At 47.6% G+C, this 21,797-nt stretch overlaps 1 protein-coding gene across 3 annotated transcripts in view; it reads left to right on the top strand.

Moving 5' to 3' along the window:
* The window catches only part of IFT88 (intraflagellar transport 88), a 537,246-nt gene that overhangs the window by 499,820 nt on the left and 15,629 nt on the right, over positions 1–21,797 (top strand). For all 3 annotated transcript variants that reach the window (XM_085621562.1, XM_085621564.1, XM_085621563.1), the window contains one exon: positions 214–336. In XM_085621562.1, coding sequence (XP_085477688.1) covers positions 214–335 — 122 coding nt within the window. In that variant the 3' untranslated portion in view covers position 336. The remainder of the gene's footprint in view (positions 1–213; positions 337–21,797) is intronic.

The raw sequence follows: 21,797 nt of genomic DNA on the forward strand, positions 1-21,797 counted from the left end.
TTATTCATAATCCTCAATGCCAAAGACAGTGTATGGGACAGAATGTCGCTCTGCACCGCCTCTAGATATAGGAAAGGAAAAGACCATATGAACCACATAGTTCCTTTCAACTTATCCTCTTTATATATAGTCAAAGCTAATGTGATGAATTATTTTTATAACCAATGGTCAGTGATCACTTAGTGTATCACACTAAATGTGTTTCCATTTCAGATGCCTCCTACATAGATCCGCTGGGCCCACAAATGGAAAGGCCGAAGACTGCTGCAAAAAAACGGGTTGATGATGATGATTTTGCAGACGAGGAGCTAGGAGATGATTTGCTTCCAGAATGATGTAAGGCTCAGTATTTTGAATAAACCCATGTATGCATAATTTAATAAAGTGTATGTACTATTCAATAATAATATATCATGAAGTGCAATGGCCTCATAATGTTCTGTGAGTACTTAGTTATACTTGCAGTTAACACATAACCATTCTGTTAAAAAATGCAGATCTGACTAATCTACAGGGCTCTGATTCTCAACCTTTTTACTTTGATCTGAATATAGGCTTTGTAGGCCTTGGGTCTGGAGAGTTTCGATGTATACTTTTGATGCGCACTTCTACCTGTGGATTCTTCACCTGTAGAACAATCCCAGGAATCAGACTGGATCTGGAAAAACATCAAAGCTCTCAGTTAGTCAGTCGAGGGCATCGGTCTTGGTCGATGGCAAAAGTGTGAAGTCTGGCAGCGTCACCAAGACAGACCCGGCGCAACAGAGTCAGTTCCCTTTCTTCCACGCCTTCGAAACAGATCCGGAGCTTTACTCTCGCTGAGGATATTCCTCACACAAAATTAATTTAGCAGTACCATCTCTCCTCCCAGAAACTCGGGGTTTAGAGCCTTCAGGCACTTTGAAGGACAGATCTCCATTACAGGGCCCCAAGAAGTTTACCTTTGGTGCCTGGGGTCATACTATGACTCCCAGACCTGCTTGTCTTGCCTCAGCATACACCCTAAGGCCATAAAGAGTGGGAAGCTAAACTCTCAATGGCCAGTGCTAGATAGGACTATTGATGCTGCAAACAGTCAAGAAATCGCTCTGGGTTTCCATCCTCCTCAGCAGGAAATCAAAGAAACACTCTGAAGGTAAGCCTCCTTGTTGTTCTCCATCTCCTACAGGGCCTTAGTCCTTGGAGCCAGAGTTAGTTGACTTGACTGGTTCCTCCTCCATGCAGTCCTGCTTTGCCTCTCGCCAATGGACTCCACTCCAGAGTGATATTTGAACCTTCCAGAGCCTTTGGCGCGGTTGCCTAATTCTGACTTTGGTGCCAGCCTTCCCCAAGTTCCTAACCCCAGGGTCAGACCTGGTGGCATTCCTTAATGCCATGTATTCTATCTTCAATGCCAACTGAAGTTCCTTGGGGCCTGCAAGCCCATACCAGCTCCCAACTTTCATGCTCTTGCATCTGACGCCTTTTAGCGATGCTCCGACTGGTCCGGTGCCGACGCCACATTGTCTTGACAGAGTGCTCAGGTACATGACACCTTACCAGTAGAGACCTTGGACAGCGCCACATCTGCCTCTACCACCGCCATCTCCACCTTTTGCCCCGGATGCGGCGCCACCGACACTACAGCCAGACTTTGCCCCTCAGAATAAATCCCGAGGAGGAAGAGCATATAAACTGGTCTGCACGATATTTTTGGAACAGACTCTGTACCTACTGATCTCATTCCCTATGGAGACCCAGGGCATGATACGTACAAATTTCAAGTACTTTCTGTTTATTTTTTGTTTATACTGGGAAGGGGGTCTGCGTGGCCCCACCTCCCCAGGCCGATTTTGGCCCCAAAGTCCCCATCCCCCAGGGCCCAGCCTTTTTAAAAAGTTTTTAAAATTTTTATTTAAAGACCCCATCCCCCCGGGCATTGCGCCTCTTTTTATTTTTTTTAAATTATAAAACAGGGGGTCGTGGGGGCGTAGCTTGCAAGCTCAGCAAGATGGCCTCTTCTTAGTTGAGCCCCGCCACACCATAACACTATCCTTAAATATCCTGGCGCAATCAGTGATTTCCCTTGCCTGCACCTGGGCGCCAATGGGATTGGAGACTATATGGCAGCGATCGGTGCTGATTTGAGGCCCCTACTTCGAAAATTGGTGCTGCTGTGGCACTGAAAAGCCGCTCGACCCTTACGCTCTGCACTGAAGCGTGGAGCTACGCTTTCGAGGCCTAGAGCGGAATCCCGACTAAGACGAGATGCCCTGACCTCCTGGGGGAACGCGGCAGACTCCTGCGGCCAAGTGGTGCAACCGAGCTAGCGGAGAATTGCTGTCACCCCCCCTCTGTCAGCGCAACAGACCCGGCAGACCGGTGATGAGGAGCTGCGCGGCCTACTGAAGTGGGCCCCGATCACGGCCTGGTCCTGAAGCGGGGGGACGCCTTGGCTGGCTCCCCGGACTGCATCGGGGGACTGCTGCCTGCCCCAGCAGCGGGTCTTTCACTTCTTCCCCCGTCATCAGTGCTCGCGAGGCGGCCGGCCTCCCCGCAGAATAGAGTACAGCCGCATCGGCAGTTGAGGGGCGCGCGAGGTATCGGCATGCTGCTCCCCCCCCTCGCCGGACTTGGCAGGAGCCCCTTGCCTTTTGGATTCCCCGACCGGGAATGATACTGAAGTTACTACGTGTCAGAGGAATAATCCACATCGCGTAGACATCGTAGCAGCACCCCGGCGCACTGCCCGATTCAATGTGGTTGGTGCGGCCCGGCGGCCCTGTGACCTATATCCTCAGACAACAGCGCTGAACATACTAGAACCTACATCGTATCCCCCTCAGCCACGTACCTCTATTGCGGAAGCCGCAGCATACTACGACGACCTGTGGCTCCTCAGTCTGCTAGAGTTTGCGATCAACATCGACCCTAGACTGACTGCGCAGAGGAGAGGTGTGACGCTATGCACAGTTAACATTGCTGAGCCTCAGTGAACAACGCCCTTAGGAGAGTTTAGCCCAACAGCATGGCCCGGTTCCCCTGGGCTCTCCAACCCTAGATAACAATAGCTCCTCATATCTGATACAGCAGGGGAGGTTGGTAGACCGGGGACATCTACTTCGAGCACCCTCTGCCAGAGTATGCCGGTGCGTACACCAAATTGGGGCTGGTAACACTAGGCTCTTCATCGAATTCCCCACTGTTTCGCTATCCTGTCTGTGGAAACTCCACTCCAGTGTTCTATCAGGACTGCTTGCTCCGGTCTGGCTTGTGGCTGCTGAGTCATTGCTTCTACTGCTGCTTCGGGCAAATTCATTGAGGCACTTCCCTGGCAGCTATGGGGAAGGTAGACAAACTCCAACCCAAGATGCAGTTCGATCAGCGCAAAACCAGGAATCGTGAAACAGATGAGACTCAGTCCCTCCCTGAGCAGAGAGCGGCGGGCAGGGAGACGCCTGCGGAATTCTGTCAAATACTAGCCACCATACAATCCAGTCTCAGCTCCATAGACTGTAAGATAGACTCATTGGTTTATCGCATCAACCGCATGTCGGAACGTCTTGATAAACACACCGAGAGGATTGACATGGCTGACAGGTGCATCACTGAAGTTGAGGAGTCACATATGGAGATGGATGCGACACAGTAGCAGATGGGGAAAGCCCTACCGCAGCTGCAGGAGAAGGCAGAGGACCTTGAAGCTAGGTCACGAAGGAGTAATATACGTCTTACAGGCCTGCCCGAATCGACTTCCACCGGTCCCGCTTCGTACCTGAGGCCAGAATCAGGTTGTGCTGTTCGTCACCCCCGGAGGGGTAGAAACCAGGGACTGCTGCCGCTGACATCGCTGTTGTGCTCGGGAAAGAGCATCGCACGGGACTCCATTGTCCAGGAGTCCGTGCGTGAGCACACCTGCGCGGAGGTCCGCCTTCCTGCCCATAACCCTTGACTATTGGTTCCCGCTCATACAAAAACATCCACCCTCTGCAGAGCTGGACGCGCCGCGGGACGCCCAGGACGAAGCCCGGACAAAGGGCGGACAGTCTGTGACAGTCCGGGACAGGAGTGGGTAGGTGGGGGCCATAATTTTTGGCTTTACATTGTCTACTGTTAACCTGCTTAATTGGTTGTGTGATCCGCCGTAACGTAATTGCCTCGAGGGTGGGGTAGTGTGTCATATAGTGGTATAACTTGAAGTGACTATCTGTGCTGGGCAGCCATATATTGCACCGGTTTACAGGTTGTTGATTGTTGTGGTGTTAATCTGTTTTTGATTATTGGTACTGGCCCAGCCCGGCATATCAATGCCTAAAGCCAAACCAGCGGCTGTATTGTCCACTATGGATAACTATTTGGTAAAGATGGTGGATAAAATCAACCAGGAAAGGAGGAAGTCCTTAGGACGATCGGGGCCTCAAAGCCTGTGCCCTTCTTCTCCTATTGGACCAGCATCCCAGTCAATCCCCATCTCTGATCTTAGTGTTTCGACAAATCCAATGGTCAGTCCCATTTTGGTTGATTCTAATGATACCATGAGTGAGGCAATTGTCATTACTGTGCCCACCAATGAAGTAGAATCCGATGCAGAAATTTCTTCTGACCCAACAGTCCCAAATGTGCAGGCTCTAAGGCCATAAAGATTAATACGTTCATGCAGGAATAATAGTAAGATCAATCAGCCCAAACGAGGGGGGAACCGCCCCGCTAAAAGAATTGACCCCTTATTGCCTAAAACTCAGCATGACCAAATTAAGATACTGGATGGTCCCACGATCAGTTTGGACAATGAGCAATTAGATTTTTTGCTTAATGCTATTGAGACCAAGCTTGATCTACTTGTTAAACCCCTATTGACCAAACTCGCTACAATTTCTGACGAAGTAGCCAGACTGGGAGGTTTAGTGGATACATTCATAAATACCGCAAAGGGAGTAAATACCGTCGACAAAGATCTTGGACCCGCTGTGGTGCCTTTTAACCCTCACATTTCAGTTCCAACGACGGCCGTGTGCAGTAACTTTAGATCTGGGAATGATTGTGAAGTAATTCCTGCTGTGCCCAATCCTCTCCCGCAGTTGCCGGTCCAAGCTAAACCTTCCTTTAGCTTAGCACTAAGGAAGCAGATGGGTCCCAATGTAAATCTTAACAGTTCTAGTAGCCCCCAGCCGGATCTACCACCGTCCTGTGCACCTTTTGTAGCAGTTTTAACCAATGACGGGTCTGATGAATCGCACTCCTCTTTAAAAAATAAAACCGTGGATTGGCTTCATAGGCACTGTGGTTTCCCCGTAGCACTTTCAGGGGATATTCTAAGCACTAGAAGAACCAATTGGGTGGGCAAATCCCGCAAGACTTGTGGAGGGGATTGTATCGTTATTAATTTTCGAAACCCACAACTTACCTCCACGGTGTTGATTAAAGCCGCATCTCTTCCTATACGAGATGAAGGAATTTCTCTACGTCCCCTGGGGTTCTTCTATAGAGACTTTGATATTCAACCTGATGCTGAGCGTTTTCGAGGGAGGTCCAGAGATTTGAATTTGTGTACAGGTCCTACCATTCCCACGTTCAATAGATTTCAGCCCCTGAGTGGCCTCGATTGTAATGACTGACTGGGGCTACCCTTGGTGATTCCAGGGACTGTGATCATTCCCATGGGAGAGGGAAGGTGTAGTATGGCCAACGGGGCTTCTGAATCAGTGGAGACTATTGGCTTAAATGGCCCCAGTGTTAATCATATTGATGTCCCAGTGGATAGTGGAATTGTAAGACCGACCTCTGGCGATAGGGGCAGGGTTGTTCCAACTAAACCCATTATATTAGATAATAGGGGTCGGTGCTCTATCGCCTGTTGGAATGTTGCTGGTCTCTTACAAAAGGATACAGGTCTAGGATGGTTTGATTTTATTAATAATTTTAAAATTATTTGTTTTCAGGAAACCTGGAGTCTGGCCCCCATTAACTATTTGGGTTTTGTATCTTACCATTTGCCGGCTGTGGCTTCCACTTCGGGCAGAGCTAAGGGTGGGCTTCTGACTCTGGTCTCCGTGGATGTACCACTTATTGTTAAGAAATATGTAACCATTGGGGTCCACTCCCAGATTTTATGGCTTTTTCAGGAGCTGGGTAGAAACATCCTTTTAATCAATTTTTATAATAATGTATTTGATAATACCAGGCAGCAGGTAGTTTTCGCTTTAGAGTCCGCTTTGGCAGATATAGTCACGGGTAATAATGTTGTGTTTGATTTCATTTGGCTAGGGGATTTTAACACTGTTGTGTGTCCATCCCCCGCCCACAGGGTTTGTGGTTTTGTAAATTGCTGGGGGGAAGGCGTTTCTCATTTTCCCCACAATTCCTATGGAGATTCATTAAACAAAATCTTGATGTCTTATGATTTGGAATTATTGGAGAACTTGAAAGGTGCCTCTGGTGAAACCATCCCTACATTCACGGGCCGGAATGCAAACACGGTGATTGATTTTGTTTGCATTTCATCTAGCCTTAACCCGTGGTGTACAGCCCCTCTGGTAGTTGATAACCTAATTAGCGACCATAACTGCCTAACCATGGAGGCCGTACTATGGAAGGCGAAACTAGGCCCCAAACCAAACATAATAGCTAATATTGAACCCCACCGTCCCAACGGAACTAGAATTAGGTGGAAGGGGGATAAAGCTGATATCTTGTCCAACTCCATTATTAATAAATGTGTTAACGACATTTCCGTTATTTTAGAGAGTAAAGAACTAACAGAGGTAATTATTCCCAAGTTTATTAATATTAATATCACTATTGATGCAAAATTTACCATGTTTCTTAAGGGAAAGTCGTGCAGGCAAAGGGGATGGTTCGACCATGCTAGCACTATTGCACTTAAGGGTCTCAAAGAGGCACTTGCTGCAAAACCTAGGGATATAATTCTGGTTAGGGAGCTTAGAGCCACCTATCAGGCTGCAGTTAACAATAGGAAGGCCGAACTAAGACAAGACGCTTGGGACAAGTTAGACCAGGCGGCTGAAACTTCGGACTCCTCCCTTTTCTGGGCAACAGTTAATTGTCCCTTTCTTAAGAATGAGGAGACGCCTGAACTGACGGCAAACGTTAGTGCAGAATGTTGGGTCTCCCACTTCTCCATGATTTTCGACTCGGACAAATCTCTGGATGAAGGCCGAGGTGACTGGCCTGTCATTCCTTTAGATATATCCACTTCTGAGGTCCAGGATAGTATTTCTGCTAGTAAGGGAGGTAAGGCCCAGGTGCCAGACGGGTGCCCATTGATGTCTACAAAAAAGAACCAGAGATTTGGGGCCCGTTGTTAACTAATGTGTTTAACGCAGCGGTCTGTTTCGGTGTCCCACCCTCCTGGGAGGAATCTACTATAATACCTATCTATAAGAAGGGAGAGAGGAGGGATGTTAAGAACTACCGTCCAATCTCCCTTCTAGACTCCTCCGTGAAAATCATGAGCAGGGTGCTCCTGGTTAGACTTGAAGAATGGGCAGATTCTAATAACATATTGGCAAACTCCCAATACGGTTTCAGGAAGGGACGAGGGACAGTAGAACAGTGCCTCAACCTTGAACTTCTTATAGGGAAGTATACGAAGGCCAAGAAAGGTTCTCTTTTTCTCTGCTTTGCAGATTTGAGCAGTGCCTTCGATGTGGTGAACCATAAGATTTTATGGGAGAAACTACTAGAAATGGGGGCTCCGGAGGGCATTGTTCATTTCTTGGCCCGGCTATACGCCAATCTCAGATCTAGCGTCCGTTACGGCCCGGGAGGGGAGTGCACCCCTAAGTTTCCTATTAGACGCGGTATTAGGCAAGGGTGTGTGCTCGCCCCCCTACTTTTTACACTCTTTATTAATGAGGTTGACTCTGTCTTAAAGACCGTAGTGGCTGACACCCCTAAAACCCTTGACTCCCACGTCCCTGTTTTACTTTATGCAGACGATGCCGTTATTTTATCTAGGACCCCTATCGGCCTTCAACGCCTAATGGACAGGTTCTCCCTGTTCATTAAGGATAGGAAGTTGAAGATTAACAACTCAAAAACTTTTGTCATGGAGTGTGGTAAGAGTTGTAAAAAACCGCATTCATTTTTTATTGAAGGGCATAAGGTCCAAACGGTGGACTCTTTTAACTACCTAGGTATTACTTTCTCCAAATCAGGTAGCTGGTCCAGTGAGATCAACTATGTTAGGGCTAGAATGGCGAAAAGTGCCCACGGGGTGTTTCAGTTTGCTTCTGTTGGAAACGCCCACTCCCACTCTGAAAGGGTGGTGGTGGTCTTCCGGACACACTGTGGTAGCTTGGCTCGAGTGGTCAGGAAACAGGCGCAGTGCTAAGCATACAATATACCCATACAATAACCATGCGTGCATCCGTTCCAAAAACGACTCTACACCGTAAAAATTATGAAAATATTCTTTCTTTATCTTTTTCTCTTAGTTGCTGATTGGAAAAATAAATAGGTCAATCACAATATACAAGTTTCAATTAGTGCAGGTCAAATAAATATTGGCTGTTTGATGAAATAAATAGGGGTGATCATAAATAACAGGGCATAAATACAAGTGCAATATATACAGACAATTAAATACTTTGAGGCAATAAATACTGTACCAATAAATATTGTACACCCTCAAGTCCTGTGGACCTATAAATATAGTGCAGCAATAAATAGGTAAAAATTCAATAAATACAGTACCCCCAATAAATAATTAAAAGTATACAGCAACACTCATGTAATCAGATGACACTTCAATTCTTAAGGGCAGATTTGGCCCAGGCACAGCTTGTAGGGTTGTGGAAGGCTTGAGGGGGGGCTACTCCCTGGCTGGGACAAGGCTGAGGCCTAAGCTGAGGTAGATCAAAGGGGGGAATACCAGTGCCCTGGCTTTCTCTCTCCACACAACCTCTCTAGGTTAGTCCCAGTTCACCCCTTGCACAGTCAGGTTGGTTTCAGCACCTCCCTAGCCCCTTAGAGCAGTCTCTCAGGTCTCCACAGGGCCTTAGGCGCCCTCTACTCCACTTACTGCCCTTTTTCTGATGTTCCGACGCCGCTGGAGTCGTGTCGACGCCGTGAGGCGGTTCCGGTTCGGTCTCGGCGGCCTCGGCACAATGTCAGTTCTTTGACGACGCCGGCAGGCGGTTCCGGTCCGATGTCGGTGGCCTCGGTTCGATCTCGACCTCCGATTCGACGGCGTCGGGCAGTCTCTTCACGATGTCGACTTCGGGCGGCTCCGGTCCGATGGCGCTCTCGGCTCCGATGACGTCGGCCGGCCTGGCCTCGATGTCGACTTCCGGCGACTCCGGGGTGCGATCCTCACCCCCGACCTCCGGTGCTCCTCCTCACAGGCTCCGGGCGACTCCGGAGTGCGATCCTCACTCCCGACCTCCGGTGCTCCTCTACCTCGGTCTCCGACGACTCCGGAGGGCGGACTTCACTCCTCCGATGACGCCGCTCGCTCGACCTCGGTTCACTTCCTCCTCGACCTCTGGTATTCCTCACGACCTCCGTCGGCGCCCTCTCACGACCTCAGGCGGCTCCGGGTACGACGTCTGCTACTTCAGTCAGCGCCGCTTCTCCACCTCGGGCTCCAGGTCTTCAGGCTACTCGACGCCGGACTCCAGGGAAACCAGTTCTCAGGTCAGAATCTTGCTGTTTTCTTGGTTCTAAGGCCTGTTCCTGCTGTCCAGGTCCTTAGGATAAGTTTCTTCTGTCTTCTTCCCACACAGGGCTATAGGCTGGGATCCATCAGTAGGGACAAGTATCAAGGGTGGGTTTATGGACCCCACTCCAGGCACAAGTTTCCACCCCTGCTGCTTCACTCCTTCCTCCTTCACTGTTGTGCTCCTCTCTCTTCACCAGTCAGGTGCCAACTGCCAGCTCCAACTGCCAACTGCCTCTCTTATCCTCCCAACATTCTAAACGGCCTCCAACCGTCACAGAGTTCTGGAATCTCCTGGAATGTTCTGGAAGGTGCTGGTAGGTTCCAGTGGATGCTGGTGATGTCACAGGTGGCCACCATCTTGTGCTCCAGGCCCTCAGACAGAAGTTTCAGGGGTAGCTAAAATGGCTCCCTGAATCTGCAGCAACACGAAAAAGTCTGGTGGTTCCCAAAAAGGAAAAATTCAAACAGGGTTTGAGGCAAAAGTGGGACAAAATAAATAATGATGAGGAGGGACCACCCAAAGGGCTGACAGGTCTAACAGCTTCTAAATTAGGGGATAAACGGCTCAAAGACATGTTGAAAATTTACCAAATGAGGTGTCTTTCTATTACTCTCTATGGTGCTGGTATTTGGGGGTATGCTCCGAGTGGAAGTTTACAAGTGGAGGAAAATCTCTTCCTTAAAAGACTTTTAAGTCTACCTACTTCGGCTTCTACCGATTTGGTGCACAGGGAGTTTGGAATCCAACATCTTTCAGACTCCGTTGCCCTTAGACCACTTATGTTGTGGCGCGCAATTTGGGTAAAGGAAAAGACCTCCCTAAATAGAGCTATTATTAAAGACTGTCTCTCTATTGACAACCATTTAAAGATTCCATGGGTTAAATTTGTTTCGGGTAGTTTTTCTGAGATCTATGATCTTAATGTAATTGAGGATCACTATGCTGCCTCTTGTCTGACAAAAATGAGTTGAAATCTGTTTTTATGAACCATAGGAATGAGAAGCGTGGGAGGGCCAGTGGTAACTTAACAACCTGTCGGTTCTATGAAAGCTTTAGTGAAACGACAGGGTTCCAACCGTATTTGAGTTTTGTTTCCAGACCCTCCCATAGGTTCGTACTGACAAGATTGCGTTTTGGGATCGTCCACCATTTGGTGGCATTCCCAAGCATTAGAAAACACCCGATTGGTCCCTGCCCATGTGATAATACTACCGTACAAAGTACCATGTACTTTTTATTGTTTTGTCCATTTTATGGGAATTTTCGTTTAGCTTTTTTAAAACCTGTTTTTAAGAAGTATGGAGTTAGGACTGTAAAAGATACCATGAAATTGTTATTTAACCCGTCACCCGATGTCTGTTTTTTTACTGCCACTTTTCTTCTTCGGGCCATCAAAGCAAGGCCTAGTATGTCATTTTAAAATTGTTTTAACGTATTTTTTAAATGTCCGACTGATTTTGTCAAAACGATGTTGTTTTATATTGTAATGTTTGTGCTTTTATGGACTTTGTGTTTAAGCTCCGAATAAAGCCTTATGAACTGAACTGAACTGACTTCCACCGGAAATATGGAAGCTTTTACTGAAACCCTTTTGGTCTCACTGCTGGGCTGTGACACTTTTTCTGCTTTGTTTGTTATTGAACATGCGCATCGATCTTTGGGCCCGAGACCGCCCCCGGGTGCGCCCCCGCACTCAATCATTGCCAAGTTCTTGAATTATAGAGACAGGGACGCGGCCCTCAAGAAACCAGGGAACTTGGAACATTACAATATGAGGGATCAGCGATCTTGCTGTTCCCTGATTTCACAGCCAGGGTCCAAGAGGCACGCAGACAGTTTGCCCCAATGAAGCAGGCGCTATGGGCCCAGGAACTGGAGTACGCTATGCTTTATCCTGCATGTATGCGAGTTACCATCAATGGTGTTACAAAGATCTATCAGGACCCCAAGTCCCTGCAGAAAGCGCTCAAGGAATACACTAAGGAGCAGCAACATGGTACTACTTCGGATCGATCGCAAGGGGCAGAGGGGGGCACCCTTGATGAAAATGACTAAAACATAGCGCAAATCACGCTCCCTACAGAAGTTTTTATCAGCGGTAGTGATACGTGACTAAATTTAAGATAGTTGGCAAGTATGGATAGCGAAGTCCTTTCGAGGGTGGATAATTCATTTAACTGTGATGCTGTACTGTTCTTTGCTACCGCTACAATGTGAGACTCTCTATCGGTCTATGTCATTATGGTAGGAACACTCACCGGTGCTGCTAGTCATGGACACCCCATGGAAACATATACCCCCTTTACTTGGCATTTCCCTCCATACTCGCTACTTGATACTGTATTTACAGCTGAACTATCGGAAGCCATAGAAACATTTATTTAGATAAACATAGGATCGGTTGACACCTTCTCTGCGGTATGGTAGACTTTTAAAGTATACATTAGAGGGATAGCTATGCCTAAACACTCAGGAGTTCTCCCCGCGCTCCGAAAACGACTTTCGGACTTGGAGAGCAGCCTAAAGTCGCTAGAACAAAGGTTCCTACACAACACAGACGACAGTGCAAAAGAGGAATTTCAAGCATTACTGAATGAATGAATGAATGAAAATGGATTTATACAGCGCGGTTGCTGCCCTGGGGCGTCCAAGCGCTAGAGGAACCAGATGGGGGGTGTAGTGAGGATAACAGAACTGGGAGGAGGGGGGAGGGGCTGAATTGTTACCGAGATTTGAACAGATGTGTTTTTAGTTGTTTACGGAAGGAGGCGAGGTTGGGGTTAGATCTCAGGTGAAGGGGAAGGGAGTTCCAGATTTTTGAGGCGTTGAAGGTGAACATTCTTCCGCCTGCTCTAGTCCTTTTAATTCTGGGGACCATTGCCATGAAAGCCTGACTAGAGCGTAGGTCTCTGCCTGGATGATATTGGCTGACTAGGCTACGCATGATTTTGGGGCCCGAGTCCCAGAAGGCCTGGTGGGCAAAACACATTGCTTTGAAAGAGACTCTTTTTCGTACTGGTAGCCAATGAAGGCTGGTCAGTGCCTCCCTAACTGAGGTTCTGCGGGGAATTTGCAGTAAGGTACGGGCCGCGCAGTTCTGTACCAGCTGCAGTCTGTTCAATGTGTACTCTGGGGCTCCCACACACACACAGCCGATTCAGAAATCAAACATTTAGGAAAATATGCAATAGTCCGAAATTATTAAGATGGAGAACAACTGGGTTTGGTCTTAGCCTCGCTACTAATGAAACACAGAGAGACGGCAGGGGTTGTTGAGCTGCATAATGAAGAAGGGGAATCACTAATGGATCCGAAGGAGATAGAGAGTAGAATGAAGCTGTATTACTGGTCACTATATAGCTCAGAGTGTTGGGGAAATGACGCCAAAGTCCTTGATTATGTGGCACATATCAAGCTACCCTGGTTGACGAATGAGCACAGGGAATATCTCATGCGTCCTCTAGAGGCAGAGGAAATAACCGCAGCTCTAGCGGGGATGAAGTCTGGTAGCGCTCCAGGGGTCGATGGCTTGACGTTCTCCTCTTACAAAGAATTTAGAAACCTACTAACACCGCATTTAACAACACTTGATGCGAGGAGTGAGAGCGGACTGATGCCGCCCTCGATGAGGGAAGCTTTAATTGTTACAATATTAAAACCTGATAAACCGCCGACTGAATGCTCATCGTATCGCCCGTTATCGCTCCTGAACGTTGACACGAAAATATATGCAAACATTTTAGCCAATCGTATGGCACTGCTGGTACCTCTTCTCGTTGCGCCTGAGCAAGCTGGGTTTGTCCCTTGTCGGAACCTGACATACAACTTGAGAACAGTGTTCAGGGCAATACAACACACCAGGCAAGATATACAGGCAGTCGCTGTGTTCCTTGACATAGAAAAAGCGTTTGATTCTGTAGAATGGTCATTCATGAATCAAGTCCTGACGAGACTTGGGTTGGAAGGCATATTTCTACAATTGATAGGAGTCCTATACAATTCCCCCACTGCCACAATCAAAATTGGCAACATGGTCACTAACTCGATTCGAATAACTATGGGCACGCGGCAGGGGTGCCCACTCTCCCCGTTACTGTACGCCTTGGTGGCTGAGCCCTTGGCCTGCACTCTTCGTGAATATCACAGTCACAGAGGAATACGTCTTCCGGGCTATAATTTGATTATTTCCACATATGCAGACGATACATTGTTATACGGAAGAGACCCGGACCATAATTTGTCACCAGTGCTGCGCGAAGTTGTATAATTTGGAACAATGTCAGGCCTTATGGTCAATTGGACGAAGTCGCTTATTTTCCCGCTCACTAAGGTCACCACTCCCTTTACCCCTGAATATCCACTAAGCTGGACCACTGAACCGGTGCGATACCTTAGAATTAAGTTGCACACAGACTCAGAAGTAGTTTTCAAGGAAATCTATGGGAGAGCAGTCAGTAAATTGGAAGAGGACATTGACCGTTGGATCCGTCGGTCTTTGTCCCTGGCGGGCAGGGTCTCGATTGTGAAGATGGTGGTCCTACCTCGGTTCCTGTTTTTAATTGCAAACATTCCAATGGTCCTCCCTACTTCTTTCTTCTGGACGATTGCTAGTCAGGTTGGCTTGGGCCAGGAAGCATGCTCGAGTTAGGTGGGGTATACTCACGATACCATACCACATGGGCGGCCAGGGTGCTCCGTACCTGGATTTGTATTACAGGCCGGCACAATGCGCACATGCACACTATTGGATTCACGGCCCTCCTGGCACCCTCACGTTCAAATTGAGTGAGTGGTGGCAGATCCTCTTCCACTGCGAGCGCTTTTGTTTAACTCTCTTGGCCGTAGAACTGGAATCCTTGTCTCCATTAACACAACCGAACATGATTGGTAATATCTCCTGAAGTTACAAGCAGGCGCTATTTCATATTCCTCACTGGCACCTTTGGAATGGTGCCTTTGGCTACCGCCATGCAAAGACAGAGGGGGGACCCGGGCCTTGAACTCATTAAATATTAAGACAAAAGGGGATATGTTTACGGACAGCAACATGAAGACATGGGGCAAAGTAGAGCCGGCTAGACAGCACGCCACACTGTTAACACGATTCCAGTTTCACAGAATGAGGAAATCGCTGATGGATATCTTAGGCAGTGACTTAGTAGAACCGCCTGATGTTGCCCCACTCTCATAAATGATAAAAACTGACTCGCCAGCGCAGATTGTATCTAAAATTTACACAATGACCCAGGGGTATCACTACACCAGGCTAGACTGGCTTAGCAAGCAGATCTAGGCAAGGTTATTGACGATAAAATGTGGAGATACTGTTGTGAGGGCACAAAACTTATTTCTTTGAACGGACGCCACAGGCTGATACATTTTGCATTTCTGAACGGGGCATATTGTACCCCTGAGAGGCTGTACAGGTATGGGCTACGAGACTCCGCGGAATGTGAGCGCTGTGGTGAAAGCTCGGCGGACTTTTATCACCTAGCCTGGTTATGCCCAGGGATTGCCAGCTTCTGGGTCCAGACCTTTAAAACTTTGGGGGATATTACAGATATGACTTTGACACCTGACCCTATACTGGCCCTATTTGCATATTCCTTACACCTGCAAAAGCAGTAAGACGGCTGGTTGATATGGGGCTGCTGATAGCTAGGCGCAGGGTAGCGATCTACTGGTCCCGTGGCCCAATCCCCACTATGTCATGCTGGTCCAGAGACCTGGTGTATTTCAACACACAAACTGAGTTTACAGCGATCTGCTTCCTCCTCGTAATCACCCTAAAAACTTCTGGGAACTACATAAAACCTATTTGGCTACCAAAGATAACGAGACAATGAGAGCTGCCTCCCCTGGACAAGAGCAAGCTGAGTAATGGCATGATGTGTTATTGAATGTGCAGTGTACAACCTGTTCGCTTCCTTGGGGTCCTAGTATGCATAGATTTAGCGAGCAGCTAGATGATATTTGATGCTGGTTTTATCTATTAGAATCACAACATACTGCACTGTCTCTCAAATATTCTTGATGTTAACTGCACTGTGTTGTCCTAGGACTGTATTCCATGTGGCAACTATAATGTATGGCGGAATGTGATGTTGGACGCTCTGTACATTGATGCCTAATGTTGTGTCTCTGTTTTTTTTGTTTTGTTTGATGTTCCTAAAAAGAAATACAGAATATTGATAAACATAAAAGGGGAGGGGGGTCGTACGACCCCCCTCCCCAGGCCTATTTCAGCCCCGGGGACCCCATCCCCCTGATCCCTGCCTAAAGTAATAAAATAAAAATACTGGGGGGGGGGGCTTCCCGGGTCGATTTTGCCCCCCGGGGCCCCGGCCATTTACGGATGGGGGATGGGGGCTGCGCGGCTCGCCCCGGGGACCCCATCCCCCGGGGCCTGGCCATTTAAAGTGGGTGCCTCCAGGGCACCCACTCACCACTTGGACCGTGTAGGGAGCCTCAAATCCCCTCCGGTCCCTGCCGGCTCACTGCCTCCTACGGGAGTCTGCATTGCTTTGACACAGAGGGAGCTGCTAAGATGCAATTGTGCTAGTTTTCAGCAAGCGAGAGCAAACTATGCTCACTTTCAGCAAGCACGAGCATTGATAATGCTTTCTCTTACTGAAAGCGAGCGCAGTTTGCTATGGCTTGGCGGGAGCAGTGAAGTTCCTGCCAAGCCATAGCAAACAGCTATGTCCCGGGGGTGGGTACCCCGGGACATAGTAGGAGCCGGCCCTCTGGGTTGGCGATCCCCGGGGCCATGTATGGATCCAGGGTAGGAGGGCGTGCTGTCCCCCTCCTTCCTTAATTTAAGGCCTGCCCCGGGGAGGTGGTGGTCCCTGGGGCTGAGAACAGCTAGGTGGGGGTGTCATGCGACCACCCATTTCTAAAAAAAGAAGTTTGGCCCTGCGGAGATGGCGGTCCCCGGGACTGTGGGGGGCTGTGCAGGGCTCCCCGCATCACTTTACTTTTCTTTGCCCCGGGGAGGTGGCAGTTCCGGGGGCGCAGGGGTACAGCTTGGGCACCTCCAGCATAATTTAAAAAAACATGCCCCTGGGATTTAGCCCACCTGGGGGCTTCTCACAAAAGACGCACTAGAGCCTGCACGTCTTTTCTTTTTTTTTTTTTTGCTGCGGGTCCACCCACGAATTCACAGCAAAATTTAAAAATAAAAATGCTTTGAACCCCCTGCGTGGCCCCTCTGGGCCCCCCTCGCCATATCTGGTGGGTTCAGGGAGTTCCTATACTGCCCCCTTTTCTTTGTTTTTTTGTGGGGCTCAGCTTCAACCTGATTTAAGGCTGCCAACACTTCCTGGTTGAAGTGTTGGCAGCCAATCAAATTTCATTAGGATCCACAAGTCCACTGCAAAGACTTGCGTCCCCAGATATCTTTTTTTTTTTTTAACTTGAATATCTCTTAAACTACTGAAGGGATTTATACCAAATCACAACAAGCACACTTTCTGGACCAAAGTCTAGCTTTCTGTAAAAGTTGGTGTAGTTCTGTTCAAAAATAAAAAATCGCATAGACTTAATATGGGGAAAACACGTTTTTTTCTCAGGAAAATCAAAGAAGCACTCTAAAGGTAAGCCTTCTTGTTGTTCTCCATCTCCCACAAGTTTGTCTTTGGGGCCAGAGTTAGTTGACTTGACTGGTTCCAACCTCCATGCAGTCCTGCTTTGCCTCTCGCCAATAGACTCCACTCCAGAGCGACTATTGAACTTTCAAGAGCCTTTGGCACGATTGCCTAACTCTGACTTCGGTGCCAGCCTTCCCCAAGTTCCTAACCCCAGGGTCAGATCTGGTGGCATTCCTTAATTCCATCTATTCTATCTTCAATGCCAACTGAAGTTCCTTTGGGCCTGCAAGCCCTTACCAGCTCCCAACATTCATGCTCTTGCATCTGACGCGTTTTAGCGATGCTCCGACGGGTCCGGTGCTGACGCCACATTGTTTTGACTCAGTGCTCAGGTACACAGCACCTTACCAGTAGAAACCATGGATGGCGCTACATCTGCCTCCACCACCGCCGTCTTCACCTCTGGGCCTGGTTGCGGCGCCACCGACACTACAGCCAGACTTCGCCCCTCATAATAAATCTCGTAGTGCGTGCAGGGGTGCAGATTGTGCACCTCCCGCATAATTAAAAAACATGCCCCTGGGATTTAGCCCACCCAGGGGCTTCTCACAAAAGACACACTGGAGCCTGCATGTCTTTTCTTTTCTTTTTTCTTTTCTTTTTTTAATTTTGCTGCGGGTCCACCCACGAATTCACAGTAAAATTAAAAAATAAAAATGCTTTGAACCCCCTGCGTGGCCCCTCTGGGCCCCCCTCGCCATATCTGGTGGGTTCAGGGAGTTCCTATACTGCCCCCTTTTCTTTGTTTTTTTGTGGGGCTCAGCTTCAATCTGATTTAAGGCTGCCAACACTTCCTGGTTGAAGTGTTGGCAGCCAATAAAATTTCATTAGGATCCGCAAGTCCACTGCAAAGACTTGCGTCCCCAGATATCTTTTTTTTTTTTTAAACTTGAATATCTCTTAAACTACTGAAGGGATTTATACCAAATCACAACAAGCACACTTTCTGGACCAAAGTCTAGCTTTCTGTAAAAGTTGGTGTAGTTCTGTTCAAAAATAAAAAATCGCATAGACTTAATATGGGGAAAACACGTTTTTTTCTCAGGAAAATCAAAGAAGCACTCTAAAGGTAAGACTTCTTGTTGTTCTCCATCTCCCACAAGTTTGTCCTTGGGGCCAGAGTTAGTTGACTTGACTGGTTCCAACCTCCATGCAGTCCTGCTTTGCCTCTCGCCAATAGACTCCACTCCAGAGCGACTATTGAACTTTCAAGAGCCTTTGGCACGATTGCCTAACTCTGACTTCGGTGCCAGCCTTCCCCAAGTTCCTAACCCCAGGGTCAGATCTGGTGGCATTCCTTAATTCCATCTATTCTAACTTCAATGCCAACTGAAGTTCCTTTGGGCCTGCAAGCCCTTACCAGCTCCCAACATTCATGCTCTTGCATCTGACGCGTTTTAGCGATGCTCCGACGGGTCCGGTGCTGACGCCACATTGTTTTGACTCAGTGCTCAGGTACACAGCACCTTACCAGTAGAAACCATGGATGGCGCTACATCTGCCTTCACCACCGCCGTCTTCACCTCTGGGCCTGGTTGCGGCGCCACCGACACTACAGCCAGACTTCGCCCCTCATAATAAATCTAGTAGTGCGCGCAGGGGTGCAGATTGTGCACCTCCCGCATAATTAAAAAACATGCCCCTGGGATTTAGCCCACCCAGGGGCTTCTCACAAAAGACACACTGGAGCCTGCATGTCTTTTCTTTTTTCTTTTCTTTTTTTAATTTTGCTGCGGGTCCACCCACGAATTCACAGTAAAATTAAAAAATAAAAATGCTATGAACCCCCTGCTGGGCCCCTCTGGGACCCCCACCATATCTGGGTGTTCAGGGTGTTCCTATATTGCCCCCATTTCTTAATTTTTTTTTTTTTTGTGGGGCTCGGCTTCAACCTGATTTAAGAAGGCTGCCAACACTTCCTGGTTGAAGTGTTGGCAGCCAATCAAATTTCATTAGGATCCGCAAGTCTACTGCAAGGACTCTCGTCCCCAGATATCTTTTTTTTTTTTAACTTAAACATCTCTGAAACTACTGAACGGATTTAAAGCAAATCACAAAAAGCACACTTTCTGGACCAACATCTAGCTTTCTGCTAAAGTTGGTGTAGTTCTGTTCAAAAATGAAAAATCACATAGACGTAACATGGGGAAAACACGTTTTGTTCTCAGCCCCCGCTTGACGGATCACCCCAAAACTTTACACACAGCATCTGAACCAAAAAGTGGACGTTTTTTAAAAAATACGTGAAGATTCATCAAACTGCCCCAAAGATTTTGGCAAAACGAAAAACGCTTTTTCCTATGGCAGCTTTGATACTAACTATAACTACCCACTGGCTATCGCCAGTAGATATTTATATATATTTCATATAGTTTATTCATTTGTAAGGTGTGCATATCACAAAATACAGTGGTTATCATTAACAGAAAGCAAACACAACAAGATGATGGTCGAAGTGCTGAATCTTTTCAACCACCCACAGTCAAGAGATCTGATCCATCGTTCTTTTGCTCACTATGCCCACCCCAGTTTGGACCCAGCCATATGTAAATCAGCCTTGACCCTGCTCCTCATGGGAACAGTCCAGCCCGAACTGCCAGACCAGGTCCTCCCTGGACCAGAAACAAGCATCCTGGGACCGGTTGTGGGGTATCACCCCTCGTTAGCAAGGCTAGCTTGAATCCAGTGACACAGCGAGCAAGGGACCCACATCTGGGAATACCCTTGACCACTTAGAGTGAACATAGCAAACACAAGATGATGGACGAAGTGCTGATGCTTTTCAACCACTCACAGTCAAGAGATCTGGGTTTAATCCATCGTTCTTTTGCTCACTATGCCACCTCAGTTTGGACCCAGCCTTATGCAAATAAGTTTTGACCCTTCTCCTCATGGTACCAGTCCAGCCCTAATTGCCAGACAAGGTCCTCCCTGGACCGGAAGCAAGCATCCTGGGACTAGTTTTGGGGTATCACCCGTCATCAGCCTGGCTTGCTTGAATCCAGTGGCACAGTGAGCAAGGGACCCACTTTTGGGCATACCATTAACACAAAGACAGATCTGGTAAATGGCAAAGGGCAAGAATGTTTGCTGAGGTCAAATGAAGGCAATACACCTTGTGATTAAGTGGAGGCAAATGCGTCCTAAAATCCTCATTCTGAACTTAGACACATATGAGTCCATAGGTGTTTTAAGACTAATGGTGAAACAATGTTAGGGACAGTTAAGTATGTTATTAGAAATGTATTCTGGATTTTCCCTTATAACCATAAACGTAGACCTCTTGTGCCTGCGGAGACCCCAGAACTCTTTTTTTCAAAATAAAACAAAGTCCATGTTTTGAAATGTAGTTAATATCTGCCATTTTTCAAAGTGTATGCCCAACCCCTGTAGATTAAACAGGCAAATGTTTTCTGAATTGTACTCGTTGTCTACTACCCATACATAGATGTGAGGTGTAAGATGGCTGCCTGAGATATCGGCACCTGTTTGCCTGAAAACAATATGGTGTAGCACAGTTGCACTGAAAGCGCATGCAGTTCACTCATGCCACAAGCTGACATAATGGCAATAAGGAAAACATTTTTCAGGGTCAAGAGGTGCAGCGAGCAACTATACATAGGCTTGAAGGGTGTATATATAAGAAATATCAAGACCAATATAAGGTTCCAGTGGGGCATCACAAATTTCTTGGGAGGGAACATGTATGTCAAATATTTAATAAACTGCATCACAGCTAGCGATGTAAACAAGGATGGCTGGTCTGGAAAATGCAGAAGAGCCGAAAGGGCTGACAAATAACTTTGACAATGCCTGCTGTAAGGCTGTGCTGGTCTAAAGCAAGAAGAAACAATAGTTGTCTGAATGATAAGCCTGTAATATTCATTGTTTTAGGTACCACACCAGGCAATATGTCCCATTTCCTAGTATAGATTTCGTGGAAGGGTGACCACATATACCGCTTTACATGGCAACTCAAATGCAGTCAATTGCTGCTACTCAATCTCCATGCATGGAGCTGTAAGTTGCGGATGTTCGGATTAAGTACCTTGCCCTGTTGCTGAGACATTAGGTCCTCAGAAAGTGGTAGGCTAATCAGAGGAGAGTTGCTCATGGAGGGTTCCACAATCTCCTGGCCCAGTCCTCAGCATTGTGATGGATACTTCTAACCGCAGATTCCAATTTGCAGTGGCATTATGTAAGGGCCACCCCTGTACTCTGATGTCTGCTCCTTTCATTTTACGCCTTCTGATGCAGATCCAGAGCTCTGGTCCTGTCTTTTTCAGTTTTTCAACCATTACAAAACCTTTCCAAAGAGTACTAGGTGATGATGTCCACACTGAAAATGACAGAATTCAAGCATTGCTGCGACTGCAGGAAGCATATGTCGGTGACAGACCCATACAGGGTGTGCCTTTGGTCCCTGGGCCCCAGAAACAACTCAAAGTTGTTTGATATATGTGCACTACTGCACCTGGAGGTGATT

Source organism: Triturus cristatus, chromosome 8 (genome assembly GCF_964204655.1).
Source record: "Triturus cristatus chromosome 8, aTriCri1.1, whole genome shotgun sequence".
In the NCBI taxonomy this organism is placed as follows: Eukaryota; Metazoa; Chordata; class Amphibia; order Caudata; family Salamandridae; genus Triturus; species Triturus cristatus.